The following is a 15,081-nucleotide window of genomic DNA, read 5'->3' as shown; positions in this document are numbered from 1 at the left end:
TTGAATTAATGTGAACTGATTAAGATGACATGTAAGTGGAAATGAATCATCTTGGATAAAGTGTGTAGCTGCTGAGGTGGGGAAGCTGTTGATGGTAACTGTTTACATGAAGGACAGTCAGGGGAAAGAATTAGGACACCCTACAGCAGCTTGTGTTATTCACATACATTTGGATATATGATTATCAAACAGCGAATTTAACTATATGGATATAAAATAAAAACATTTTTAATTAGGTTTGGGACTTTAATGCGTTAATTTCAAGAAATTCATTACATCAATTTTAATGAGGACAACTGGAGCACCACTCCCGACCCAATGGGATAAGGTAAATAAATGGATGGATGAATTTTAATGCGTTAAATGTTTTTTTAACACTATTAATCTTAATTGTCCCAAGCCAGAACCTTTGTGTTGTGCTTCTGATACCCAAGTAAATCTGATGCTCAAGTGACATCAGCAAATAACATCGATGGACGACGAGGCCGTTTCTCTGGGAACACTTGGCGTTCATTTTTTGCTTAAAAAAACAATTTGATGAAACGTTGGACAAAACCTGTTGTGTGCAAGTTGCGCTAAAAGTAGTTAGCCTATCAGCGAAGTTATTCAAGCCTAAAATATTATCTTAATGCTAAACATGTAGTAGCACAGACTTCACCAATGCTAATGTCAGCATCTACAGCTCACATTTCTACAGACGTTCCATGAACAATCAGGGGTTCCTGAAACTCTGGAAAGATGAATGGGTAGAAAATAACTTTGCACCAACCTGATGGTTGAAGAACCTGAATAACATATTAAACTATAAATATCTGTTGTTGACTTCATGTGTCTGTTTATTAAATAATTTAGCAGCAAAAATGAATTGAAAATGTTGCTTATTTTGGTTATGTTTTGTTTTTGATTAAAATGTGATGGAAAAAATTACAAACTCTGGAATAAAAGTCCCATCACTACTTTTTATATTGTCATGTAAAATATATGATCAAAATTATTTTTCCAATAAATTTGCTCAGTTTTACCTGTCATTGGCAACAGGCAGAGCTATCTCAAACTTTGCCAGAAACTGGAAGTACTGCTCCTCTGTCTCCTGGGTGAATCCTGTTCCAGCCAGCAGCTTCTGCACAGCAGAGATCACAGCAGAAGAGTCTGCAGAAGCTTCAAATCACCATTAAACACAACAGCGGACACTGAAGGCTCACCCTGAGGTCTTCCACTTTGATCACTCCATTCCTGGGGACAGGACGACAAGAGTTCAGATGTACAATCCTCTCTAAGCAGTCTGACAGCCACACAGGACACAGGAAGTACAGAGTACACAGGCCATGGCTGGTGTCAGGGAAGTGCAGCAAGGTTCCAGTTTCAATCAGGAAACTGATGGCTAGATGAAGTACAAAGAAGAGAAAGGCAGAGAGTCATAGCCAGGTCTTTTCCCTGTAAATGGGATAAATACTCTGGTCTACTGAAAACATTTATGAGTTGAGCCATTATTAAAGTGTTAGAACATGAAATGGGTTTCCATTCCAGTCTGCGTACCAGTTTGCAGGTCCTCATAATCTCTGATGTCACTCTCTGGGTTCTGTTCAATGATGCTGAGTAACTGAGCTTCAGTCAGGTACTGGACCTCTCCTTCAGCATGTCTCCTCTTCTTCTCTGCTATCACTGCCTCCTGTAGGATCAAATAGCTCCTGGGAATCTGACAGACAACATACAGAAAAACAAACGTAAAAAATGCAGCACTTTTCCATTTCACATAAGCAACATGATCTTTGGTTATTTGGTGAGCCAAAAATACAGTTGAAACCACAGGTTTACATACACATACGTAGCAAACATCATCAGAAGAACATGGGACACAGTTTAAAGCAAAGTTAGGATGAGCAAGAGCCTAAAAAATCTCCAGATGAGCAGAAGAAAATGGGACCAATCAGAGAACATGACTTTGATTTTCAGATTATCAAGCAAAACATCCACTCACACACAGAAAGTGTTTGTGTGGGAGAGGCGATCATAAGGAATAAACCCAGTAAACGGGGAGTCCACATATTAGATGATCAGATCAGAGTAGAACTCACCAGTCTGGCCAGCAGCTTGCTCCCACAGCCTGAGCTGCTGCTGCTGCTACTGTCCTTCATAGAGAGAGACACATTGTAGAGCAGCATCTTCAGGCCATCGAAACCCTCCAGAGTCTTACACGACACCTCACTGAGCGCCAGGAGAAACACAAACAGATGAGTGCAGCAGGTTTCATTCATGTTCTGGAAACACTTTGGATGTCTGACGAATAGCAAATTCCTCTGGTAGATTACAGAGAAACTCGCTTCTGGCAGCTGGGAAATAATGCCAAGGTAACATAAAATATTCTATACTGTAGGTATATTTATGATGTAGATAAAGTACAGCAACACAGTCATTCAAATTTACAAGTTACAGTCATCTTTTAATTTGATCAAAATTGTCTGGGAGGCAACGCAAGAAAAAAGAAAACAGAAACTTCTGTGTCCAAAAACACAGTTCTGTTGTTTACTTATGAGACCTGTCAATAAGGAAGTGAAAACGTGTTTTTATTCATCCTAACTTCTCAAAGTATTTCAGACTTCTTGTCACATTCCCTCATCCACACTCTCAGGCTACCACATCCATTCACCACCAGACATGATTGGTAGACAACAACTACATGTTCAAGGTCTAGTCAAAGGACACATCAACACATGTATACACCTGATGAACAGGAAGACGGTGTGTGCTTGGTTGTGTTTGGGGGTCAAAAGGTTTTCATGTAAGAACTGCTACAACTTTTATCAGGAAGCATTTCTTAACTTGTAGGCACCGGACAGAACTGATGGCATCCCTCTGTTGCTGACCAAAAAGCCCACAATTCTCACTGACATAACATAAAACTGATTAAAGTAAAAATGAATAAAAATTTCTTAGAAATTAACCAATGAAAATCAGACTTTCCTTTTGAAATGTGACTCAACAGTGTTGTGCCACAAGGATTTCATCAATGTTAGGCTTATGCAGCTATTAATAATTGTGATTACAGATAAACTGCGTCTTACTGCAGCTGTTTGACGGTGACATCGGGGTAACCAGCGGCCCGCGATCCAGACGGCGATCGGCACAGTGCAAGAACATAAGCTCGCAGTGTTGCCAGCCTCTCTGTGCGGAACTTAGTATCAATGAGGTCCAAATGGGTTCCTACAACTACCACAGAAGAGTTGGGCGCTCGTGCCTAGAGGACACAAAACACTGGAAGTTATTATACATGTAGGAGAAAGTTAAGACATAGAAACGCTGTGGAAAACACTGACTGCTGGTATTTCTCACTAAGTTAGAGACATTTTTTTACAGTGCAGTTCTAATGCAGGGGAAGCCCTTTTTAAGGTGAAGGTTAGATTTGGAGGGATGGTGTGATTTAAGTTTTGGTTAAGGTTAGAATTATGAGTATAATGGTAATGAGTAACGTAAGAGTTTGGGGCTTCCATAAATGCAGTTGCTAATATCAACATAAGTTAATACAAAGTGCAAATGTGGGTAAAAATACAAACTTTTGTGTGTGTATATGTGTGTGTCCTTGTATTAAATTGTAAGGCACATTTTTGCAACAAATACAATGTTGTGGAGACTGGCTGCTCCTTATAGGGCTCAAAGTCTGGGTCACATAGGAAGAGGTGCTGTTTTAGGGTTATGGGTCGGGTTTAGGACTAAAGTGTGAGTGGAGTTTATGTTAGGTTTAGGATTAGGTATAAACTGGTAATGGTTAGGGTTAGGGTAAAGGTCAAGGTTACACTATAGTAATTGAATGAAAAATGAATGAAAGGCAATGAAAAGGGTCAATATAGGGAGAAATAAAAACGTGTGTGTGCCTGTGTGTGTATATATAAAAGTGTGATAGAGAAAAGTCACCTCTATGTTGAGAAGCCATGTCTGCAGGTTGGCCACAGCCTCCTCTCCCAGAGCCAGGTTCCAGATAACCACATACAGGGACTTATCAGTGAAGAAACACTGGTTGACTGTGGTCATGCTGGCCGGACCACCAATATCCCACACATGGAACACGACTGACTCCTTCTGTGATGGACGCATGGAGAAATGTTCCAGCGTTGAGTCTGTGTGCATGCTGAGTTGACAGTAAGCACATGTTATGGGTTCCCTGCATTTTCCTCACATTATTTTTGCCTGCATTGGGTTTTTCCAGCTCCAAGCTGAAGGTGGAGATACTGCATTCTGAGGGGGTGAAGGGAGACGCCTTGCCCGTCAGTAGAGCCTCCACCAGGGCCGACTTCCCCTGCCTGGGCGGACCGACCACCAGCATCTTCAGCAGTCTGCAGGGCTCTGCTTTTCGAAGCTGCGCCCGGAGGAACGCCAGGACAGAGTTGGTGCCTGTTTCCCAACACACCACACATATTTTATTCCTGAATCTGTAGCACAAGTGCTTACCATGTTTTATTGGATTCATCAGTACTTTACGGTATTGTTCACAGGATCCCATTGCCACTGTGTGTACTGTGTCTAAAATGACCCAATATCAATATCAAGAGCTAAATGGAGTCATTAGTGCATACATTAGGAGGAGATTGTCAACAACAGCTGGAAAAAATGATAGAACCAGCAATCTAAGAGGATGCACAGCTGACCACTCAATACTGAGCTGGCAGTAAGACATTCTGTTTTTATAAAACATTCCTTAAAAATGGAAGTTATAGTTTTTCAGTCACACAACTACACAGTCAGACAATCAGTTAAAACCTTATCAGTTAGATCTATCTGTGAGAAGAATCAGAGTGTTTTTGTGGTGAAGTAGTACCTTCATCTTTTACTGCCTGTGGAATATTGTTGATGTTGAGGTTTTCAATGTCCAGCTGCCACAGGTTGGAAAGTTGTCCCAGTTCTGCTGGTAGTTCTCGGATTCCAGGATTACTATCAGCAGGAAACGTAACATCAATCAGAGAGTCACAGCAAGGGGAATTCACAGCTATCACACTGTCTGGATGTCCAAGCTGTGGTACTTGGATGAGTGTCTTCTTTTTAGAAGAATATATTAAATAACACCAATCTTAGTTAAAGGGTGGGTATTACACACAATCAATTTTTTAAGCTTTCTCTGATGTTATAATGTTATTCTCTCACAAAAAACATACCTGGTGTGTTACTATGATTCTTCCAAGCAAGTTTGAGGAATCTTTGAATCTCCCGTGGCAACCATTCATGGGTGCCAAATGCGTGTTCATACAAAGCGATGCCTATTAACCCAAAGCTCTACCTTGGAGCTGCAGTTTCCAAAGTGAGATTCTGCCTCACAGAGCAGAATGTCTGCTCCACTCAGCTCCTTCAGACTAGCAGCAGCAACAATTAGCAAGCACCTGGTGGGCCTGTACTTCTGCAGAGCTCATAATACAAACTATCATGCTCATAAGAGCAGTTCCAAACAACATAACTATAAACCAATGTTGTGATGACGTGCTGAAGGCAGAGTGTTGGAAAGGATAGGAGCTTATTGAAGAGCTGGAAGCCTATTTTAAGGCGTCAGATGCAGCTATGACGTGAAGTCAAATTCACATATTCATATATATTATATTTGATATATACAGCCTTTTTATAACTGAAGGTGACATAGTTACTTGATTGTGCTATAAGATTTCACTATGTGCCTGGAAAATACATAATACCGATCCTTTACTAAAGGAAATTACTGTATTTATTTTTAATCCTAAATATGACTTTCACTGTGACAGATGCACAAGACACACAGAGAGACTCACTTAGAGAGATACAGCTCAGTAAGGTTGTGTAGAGCACACAGTGACTGGGGAACACACTCCAGTTGGTTATCATTCAGGATCAACACTTCCAGGGAATCTCGCAGAACACTGGGGAACTCAATGGGACACACTGTGGAACAGAGAACACAAAGAGTTAAAGCTCACAGCTCAGACACACTGGACAATACACATCTCTGCTGCATATGAATGGATAAATATGTTGGAGTGAAACATTTTATAATGAGACTGTAAGTGTTTACAGCACAGGGTGGCATTCAAAAGCTTTTGAGTAAATTATCTTTACAGACACAAAAAATGGACAATAGCAGGTGTGTGATCACAGATGCCTGAAGAGAAGATTGAGTAACTTCATAATAGACTAATTTGACCTTAAATTTTAATAATATCTCCTTTCAGGCTGTTTTCCTAAATAAAGAAAAATACCTCACACATAAATTTGTATGTTTATTTCAAAGGGATGTTTACAACATATGCAGATCAAATTGTAATTTGAGAGGCAAATTTTGATAAACTAAATAAAAATGTATATGAAAATTGAAAGGAAACATCTGGGGGATATTTTGGCACCTTTTGCTTGGACAAAAGAAATGCACATCAAACTTAATTTGTGTGTCTATTTCATTTTCAAAACTTTTTCAAGGGCAGTTTTGCTGTAAAATGTTGCTGCCAAGAAAGTCTTTCTCTAGTTCTGCAATTTTAGTAACTATGCAGATATTTAAGACTAAATCCAGCCATATTTACATAGATTAAAACCAGGATAAAATGTTTAAAACGATTCTCAAAGACCAGTGCTGTTTGTAACACACAGTGACTTTAAGATATTTGCAGACTTATGAAACTGACTAACTGACTGAGCGACCGTTACCTGGGTCTGGATCTCTTCTGTTCCATGTTGTCAGGAAAGCTAGTCTCCTGGATTTGGGCCCCTCTTCGGTTCTAAAAGACAGAATTTGGAATGAAGTCAGAAGTACACTTCAACTTCAGCAGCCTTACATACAATTAGGAACATCCTAATTATTCACACTACGCATGTCTCTTAGCTCAAAATATCAGCTCAGCTGACTCAAAAGATGACAGATTTTTCACCCAATGTAACAAGGTAAATGATAATCAGCAAAAAAAAAAAAAAAGGACAGACATTTTCACATTTAACAATAATGTCAAATAGCATGTATAAGTCAGAAATTAGGTTGAGGAATATTTTAAAAAGTCAGTAATGTTCCAGAGTGGCACCCCCATTGTGGCAGCAGGTTGGAGCAGCTCTGTTACGCTGCTTCTGATTGGTTTTCCAGACTTTTGTTTGTCATGTTTCTGGTTAAATCATTGCATATTTGGAAAATTATTCCCTCTGGTTCTGGATGCCGAGCAGCTGGAAGGATTTTTGCTCTTACTTTTGGACAGTTGTTATGGTGCATAACTGTGGCAACAAGGTGCTATTTTTACAACTGGTAGCAGCTCATTAGCATTTCGAAAGCTGAGATACGGTAATACCTGAACTATGACTCCAAACTCCAGAGGAGTGGAAACAAGACTTTATGGATCCAGAGCAAAACCAGAGAGCAAAGAGAAAGAGGAAGCTTAAGTCATCTATTCCATCTATTGTAATAGGAAAGAATCATATCCAGACTAATGCTCTCTAACCGTACGGCCAGACAGGAACTAAAAGAGGAGCAACAAAAGCAAAACTGATGGATTAGAAAAGCTGCCAACAACTGATGGTATCAGCCAGGAGATGATACTGTGGAATATCATCTGCTGTCTGGATGTTGAGCTGTTAGCATAGCATGAAGGTCATGAGACTAAGGTACAGCAACAGTCTTAAGTGAGAGGTCTCTTCAGATTAGTTGCAAGACTGACTGCTATTGGACATCCTTCCTAACACCATTATCACCATCCACAACCATTCTTTGATATTTGCCTCATAAGATTTACAACAACATTTAATTTCCATTCAGATAAATACAATATTTTTGAATTAAATTGTATTTTTTTCCCCAGAGGAAATTTTTAGCATTCAATCGCCTTTATTTTAAAAAGAACTGCAATTATAATTATTCTGGACATCATATGACATTTTTTAATGGATAATATTTTTGTAAAAATAATGATTTTGAGCTTTATCTCAAACATTTAGCATGTTAAATATTATGTTATGTCAATGTTATAGTAGATTTTATTTATAAGGCCCTCACATCTTTTGATGATAGTACAGTTAGAATGAAGGCTGAATAAATATAACATAAAATATAAAATCACAAGTTTGCCTAGATGAGCACACTTGCCTGTAAACAAAACCACACAGAACCTTTAGAACAATCACTGTCGTCGCTGAGTTAACCAAGAACTCCATGGAATGGAAAATGACACGGTGCAAAGAAGAAGTGATCACTCTTGCTCCATATAAAAGTGGAACTTGTCTGTTTTTAGGTGTTATAATGACCCGTTGCAGAAATTCAATAACTCATAGTAACAGTTGTTGTGAACTACTGAATCACTGAAAAGCTTCCGAGGCCTTTCAATGGTTATAGAAGAGGCTGCGAAACAGCCCAGGTTACCAGGAAATGGTGGCTACAAAGTGTCTGGGGAGGAAAAGAAAAGAAAGAAATACAAGAAAACAGCTCTATTTTGTCAATTAAAAAAATAATAATGTAGATGTGGTGTTGTGTGGCGTGGTGACGGAGCCGGCGCCGCATGTGCGGAGGCGGAAGTTCAGATTTCAGGTCTCGTCCTCAGTTCCTTTGCCACATGTCCCCCCTTCTTCTCGAAGCTGCACAGTAAACCTAGCAGCTGGATTGGGCTTGTGTATGTACTAAAAGGAGGGCTGAAGAAAATGTTTTTTTAAAAGTGTCATTATTATAACTAAACCCATCACAATATAAAATTTTATATAGCCTTACTATCCAGATGGAGCAAAACAAAACCACAGAGGCATTGCGTTTCAGTTTCACATCAGCTGACATCCACAGTTATTCCCGCCAGACTAATTTTAGCCGCCTGCCTGTGAACCAGGAAGTGTTTCCGGATGAGCGTGTGGACCGACCTGCCGAGCTGGTTCCTGGACAGATCCAGAGTCTTGAGCTTCGAGCACTTCCATTTATTAGCAGAAGGGAGCATTTCAATCAGATTCCCACACAGCTTTAATGAGACGATGGCCTGAAGGGAAGAGCAGATGGAGGCAGGAGGCATTAGGACAGTGGTGCCCAAAGTGGGTCCTCAAGGACCGGCATCTTGCATGTTTTAGTTCTCTCCCTGGTTTAATGCACCTGGATCCAATGATGGCTCATTAGAAGGCCTAAGAAGAACATTGACAAGCTAAAAAGGTTGTTGCTACCAGGGAGAGAACTGAAACAATGCAGGATGCCGGCCCTCCAGGACCCACTCTGGGCACCCCTGCATTAGAACATTGATGCTGACAGAGTTCCTGCTACACATAAAGTTTCTGAATGCAAACAAACTGAAACCACCTCATGTTCTGTAGTGTATTCAAAGTAAAGCAAGCAACAACAAACTAAGATTTTATATAGCATATCAAAGTTGGAGATCCACCTATCTGGTAGTAAGGTCAGTAAGTCAACCCAAAACATCGGACTCAAAAGAGTTTATTTGTTGTTTTATTTAATATTTTTTTCATTCCTTTTTGTTAAATAAAGAATAATGTGTAAAGTAAGGTGGATAAAAGAAAGGAAGCAGTCTGACGGTGTGACAGGACAAGCCCCCTTCCTCCCTGCACCTCCACGGTTCCCCCGCCATCTGACCGTTCCATGAGCCATAACAAGCTATAAAATTATTGGTTATAGCCGATTTATGATTTGAGTCATTTTTAAATAATTTCTAGGTGAATGTGGATCTGAACAGGAATGTACAGACAGTAAGAGGCAGGTCAGAATACTAGCCCATACAGCCTCATCTGATATCAAAACAAGTATCAAGAAAATTTGTCACAATTCATTGATATTTAAATAAAATAAAGGAATTACCTAGTTCCTAATTTTTCAATAATTAACAGGAACACACTGTACCACAATCAGATTGTGCTTCAGGTAACATGAGGATCAGTTTCTCTCATGAAGTTGCTTCTTACAGATATTCAGCATAAACCAGGGAAATAAAATTCATGAAGAACATTACAGAGAACCAGTAACATCCTCTTCATCAGACTGTCACATAGCAACTGAAGACTTTCTGTCAGAACCTTCTCCTGTTCCGCTGTGATACAGACTGCTACGTGAGATCCTCCCGGTCCACTCTCATCAGCATCCACAACAACTCTTTGAAGTCACTTGGAAAATATGATTTACAACATTTCATGTCCTTTTAGGATTAATATTGGATTAATAGAACTGAAATGATAAAGTCTCATTTTAATGTGGGTAGATAGACGCTCTGGTTGTTCAGGTTGCAGTAGTCATGACTCAGATGACTGACGTACACAGTCATGTTTGTCATAGAAAATTCGCTTTAGATTTGTAATTAATCTTAAACGCACAGAAATGTCTAGTAACAATCCACATGATGGTCCATACCTCCAGTTCAAAGATGTAGGAAGGAAGCTCTTTGAGGTAGTTGTCAGAGAAGTCCACCTCCTGCAGCTGAGTCCTCCAGAAGATGGATATGGTGTTTGGAAGATTCTCGATCCGATTGGACGAAGCTTTGCATTGATTCTACATGAAAGGGTCAGATAAGTGGACAGGCTGTTACTATTACCATAACAGAAAAACTGTGTATTGTAGTTTTTCTGTCTGTGACTGTACTTTGATTACAGCGTGAGCGATGGAAACCAAAGTCGAATGAATTGTTTCAATCCATAAAATTTACGATTATAAGTTAATTTTGATTTTTACCAATGATTCTGATAATTAATTTTTATCGAATAAAAACTTGGCACATTCTGCACATCAGGAGTGCTGTAGTGGCGCAGGGGTTAAGCACAACCCACATATGGAGGCCTTAGTCCTCAACACGGCTGTCACAGGTTCGATTCCAGGCCTGGTGACCTTTGCTGAATGGCTTCCTACTTTTCTCATTACCCACTTTCTTGTCAATTCACTATCAAATAAAAGCCACTAAAGCCAATAAAACCTTAAAAAATAATATTTTATTGCCTAAAACTTGTCAAGTGGGACAGTTTCATCTTCACTTGGTTCAGATTCTGTAGTAAAAAAAAACACCTATTCAGCACCTTTTGCTGTTAATGTTAGAAGAACTGCAGAACCATACATTGCTACAAATGATCTTGCATTCACTAAAGGAATGCTGTCATTGCATTTCAGGCTATAAAATGTTTATTTTAAAAAAAGGAATTTATTCACATATTTGTATGTATATCTAATACTGTAGAGGCATAAGTGTTGAAATGAAAAATCTGCAGAATGAAATTTTTAAAATCCGATTTATCGTCAGAATAATGGATAGAATAACTAATTGATAAAATGATCATTAGTTGCAGCCCTACACAATATTGGCATGCCTAATTATAAAAACTGCACGCATACTCTTCAAAATGTAATAATAATAATAATAATGTTAACAGTCAGTCTCCTAAAATGGAATTAAATGTCATCTGGTTAACTGAAAGTTTAAGCACTAAACCTTCAGCAACGTGGATAAAGACTTAAGCTCCAAGAGTCAGACCCTTTGACATTTTCCTCTTAGTCATGATAACATATCACGAAAAACCACAACCAGTAATAATTAATGTTTATCCAAACTCTTAATAGAATGAATCAGACAGTTGTTCTTAAGCTGCATGACTTCTTACCAGTGGGCAGGCCCAGGGGTCAGGGAAAGCGTTCAGTTTGTTTCTGCTCACATCAAGGCAGCGCAGGGACTTTAAACAGTGCATGACTGAAGTGAGCAGGCTGGTTAGACAGTTACCAGACACATCCAGTCCCTCCAGCTTACGCAGACCGATCCAGTTCACAGCTGGAAGAGCAAAAACAAGATTTAATCAAATAGGGGAAGAAAACTATCTAAACTAAATTAAAGAGTAATATTATTTGTAAATTGTAATGTATTGCTGACATATAGTTGAATGATACTTGACTAATTTACTGAATGGTGTTATGGTTGGCGAGTTTGGGTTGTGATTTCTGTAGTTCGCTAGTTGAAAGCAGATCAAAATTGTCACAAACAAAATGAAGCAGTTTGTTTTTCTTCAAAAATATTAAAAGCTGGGAGGAAACATTATGTGGCCAGTAGAATATGAATTGCTTCATGATAAATGCAAAGTATTTGGATAAACTTTATCTTTCTTGTTATTTCCTTTAAATTCTCTATGCCTGTAAGCCCAGGTTCTAGTAAAGCTGCTCCTCAGAAAATATTAACATGACATTTTAATTTAAAAAACAAACATACCAGTTTTTCAGCAAAATATAGGATCTTGTTTTATGCCAATAATTTCTTAATATTGATGAAAACATACTGGTTCCACTGGCAGATTATTTCACTTCTAACGTTGGAAAAATGCATCGTTTGTTATGACAAAATTTGGTTTTATTTCGATCAACCAAGCAATCAATGAATTTTCTCTATAAAGCATCCTTCATGTTGGAGGCAGCTTCCTGGAAACATAATAAATGGTATTTCTGACCTGGGTTTGAAGCATCCAGTCTGCAGGTGCAAATACCAGAGTTGTGAAGTAAACTGAACCTGGTGGGATGCTTCCTTTTTCTCCCCTCTTTGTAAGAGGGCTGGTGGACATTAAAAGTCTTCTCTTCCCTGGACTAGTCAGGGGAGTCATTGCTCATATTCTTTGCTTAATATCTCAATAAAATAATAATCAAAATGCATTTTGATTAATTCTTGATTGATTGACTCAGTGTTTCATCTCATGTAAGACTTATTTCTTTCTTTAACATGTTGTAACTGAAATAATATGCCAGTGGAAATAGTAGTTTTTATCAATATTAAATATGTAAGGAGACAGAGGAACTTGTTTTTCCACAGATTATTTGTCTCCTTTTATGCAATCATGACATAGTGACAGTATAAAGAAACATGTAAAAAACATATTGATTATAAAAGTTACCTACTGCAGTTTTAGACATGGCAACATTCATAACATGCATTGAGCCATCAACGTGTGCCACATAATCAGATATGGAACATACTGTCAGGGATGTCAAACAGTGTGCTGAGCTGGTTATCAGCAACACAAAGTTTCTGCAGGTGGACCAGATGGAGAAGTCCAGTTGGTAAACTCTTCAGCTGGTTCTGAGAAATATTCACCATCTGTAACCTGAACCATAGAAAAAAATAAGTTTGCTATAGAATATTTATCCTGTTGAATTTAAAAACTGTTTTGATACTTTCAGTTCTATAGAAAAGTAGCTTCTAATCTTTGCGTTACGGCAAAACCAAATATCAACAATCTCGTGAGAAATGTTCTTATTTGCTCAAATAAAACAACTTGATGTCTGGTCTGCTAATTAACTAAATAACAGAAAGACAAAGGTAAACCTTTAAACTACACATTTCTGTCTGTCTTGACGTATCTGGTCCCATACCTGGAGCAGATGACATCCTGGGAGTTCTGAGCAAACGGCAGCTCTTTAAGAGCGTTGTTAGACAGATCCAGAGTTCTGAGATGGATGAGGCCCCAGGGGACCACCGAGGGCAGAGCACCCAGGCTGTTGGAGGACAGGTCCAGGTGGGTGATTTGGGAGCAGACGTCCATGAACCAGTCCAGATCCAAATATGGTAACTGCAAGCCGCTCCAGTACACACGGACACTCTGCAGACACCAACAGACAGACACACTCATCCCCACAAAGAATGATTTCAGAGATATGGCCAATGATAAGACATCTTAGAACTGCTTGCCATAAAAAATGTCCTGCTAACATTAATCTGATGGATCTGATGTTGGTGCAGCTCTGTTGTGTTAGTTCTGATTGTTTTTTTCTAGACTTTGGTTCATAACTTTATTTTATTGTTTTTAGATGAAGGGTTGCATGCCACTTTTAAACAGTTGGTATGATGTGTAACTATGGCAACAAGATATGTTTTTACAACTGGGGCAGCTAATTAGCACCACAAAAGCTCAAATAAATCCTTAACTATGACCCCAAATCCCAGAGGAGCTGAAAAAAGAAGTTTCATGAAGAGAGAGAAGGAGGAAGTTCAAACCATCTCTTCCATCCACCAAAAGTAAGAAAGGATCATATCCCCAACTCCAACGTCTTTATGCTCATCTCTCACCATACAGACATTTAAAGAGATGGTCAGTTGAGCTCAGGGTTCTGTGGTGCATTTTTAATAAGCCTACACTGCACATATCTACATTCTAAATGAGAATGTACAATATAAAGTTGTGTTCTTCTACTTAATATAGTCTAAATAGAGGAGTACATAGTTTACCCTGATGATGCAAGAAAGAAATAAGGTGCAGACATTTAATAGACTCTAACAAGTGCACAACTAATGTATATGTGACTCAGAACTGCTCTGCTCCTATCAATCACACATCCCAGGTGATTTCCACTTGATACCTCCAGCTACAAGCGCCACAATGAAGCTGGAAGGTGTTAAACAAAAGCTAATAACACCAAAAATTCCACTGCTAACCCTGCAGATGGCAAAGTCAAAGGTCTGGAAGTATTTTAAACTGGTAGTTGACAACAACACCTGCGTTGGCTTCATGGACTGCAGCAAACATGCTGCTTTTCTCTCTGATATCAGGGTTACTTTGGGCTCAAGCCTCTTACTAGAATTAATGAGTCGTTCTGAATCAGGCTGGACACAGTGTCAATGGGCTCAGGCCCGGTTGGGATTTTTTAGGCCCGATCTGAACTCTAGTTACTGTGAAACAGAGTCTCTGCTGCCTGGATACTGAACTGTTAGCATGTCATGACAGACATGAGACTGTTCTACAGCAACAGTCTTCAGTCAGAGGCTCTTCAGATTCACTTGCAAGACTGACTGCTACAGGTGATCCTCTCTGCCCACAGCATCACCATCCACAACAACTCTTTGAAGATACTTGGATGAGATGAGTTATGACATTTCATTTCCCTTAGGGATAAATAAAGTATTTTTGAATTTAATTGGAATTTGCAAGATTGTAATGGAAGCTTTGGGTCGATAAATAAAGCTGTGATGATTTTCTTAGGTATAAAATGAAATCAGAAGTGTTTTCAGAATATTTGAATAATGCTAACCCATAATCTAAATATGCATTAAAATGACTTTAGGTGAATCTACTCTTTACATGGACACCCTTCATTTATTAGCCATTCATTCATTCTGAAACACTGCCTATGGGAAGGTGTGATTATCTAAAAACCTAGATTATACA

The 15,081-nt window shown here is 38.9% G+C and overlaps 1 protein-coding gene across 1 annotated transcript in view; it reads right to left on the bottom strand.

Annotated features, from left to right (window-relative positions):
- The window catches only part of lrrk1 (leucine-rich repeat kinase 1), a 52,473-nt gene that overhangs the window by 22,551 nt on the left and 14,841 nt on the right, over positions 1–15,081 (bottom strand). Inside the window, exons 7-21 of the mRNA XM_032560282.1 lie at positions 13,292–13,518; positions 12,896–13,023; positions 11,545–11,708; positions 10,310–10,447; positions 8,827–8,939; positions 6,652–6,722; positions 5,766–5,895; positions 4,811–4,923; positions 4,172–4,386; positions 3,910–4,074; positions 3,063–3,235; positions 2,076–2,205; positions 1,537–1,696; positions 1,203–1,381; positions 1,023–1,120 (exon numbers count right to left, since the gene is read on the bottom strand). Of these exons, the coding sequence (XP_032416173.1) occupies positions 1,023–1,120; positions 1,203–1,381; positions 1,537–1,696; positions 2,076–2,205; positions 3,063–3,235; positions 3,910–4,074; positions 4,172–4,386; positions 4,811–4,923; positions 5,766–5,895; positions 6,652–6,722; positions 8,827–8,939; positions 10,310–10,447; positions 11,545–11,708; positions 12,896–13,023; positions 13,292–13,518 (2,204 nt within the window). The remainder of the gene's footprint in view (positions 1–1,022; positions 1,121–1,202; positions 1,382–1,536; positions 1,697–2,075; positions 2,206–3,062; positions 3,236–3,909; positions 4,075–4,171; positions 4,387–4,810; positions 4,924–5,765; positions 5,896–6,651; positions 6,723–8,826; positions 8,940–10,309; positions 10,448–11,544; positions 11,709–12,895; positions 13,024–13,291; positions 13,519–15,081) is intronic.

Source organism: Xiphophorus hellerii, chromosome 4 (assembly GCF_003331165.1).
Source record: "Xiphophorus hellerii strain 12219 chromosome 4, Xiphophorus_hellerii-4.1, whole genome shotgun sequence".
NCBI classification, from domain to species: Eukaryota; Metazoa; Chordata; class Actinopteri; order Cyprinodontiformes; family Poeciliidae; genus Xiphophorus; species Xiphophorus hellerii.
This window is presented reverse-complemented; position numbering and strand designations above follow the sequence as displayed.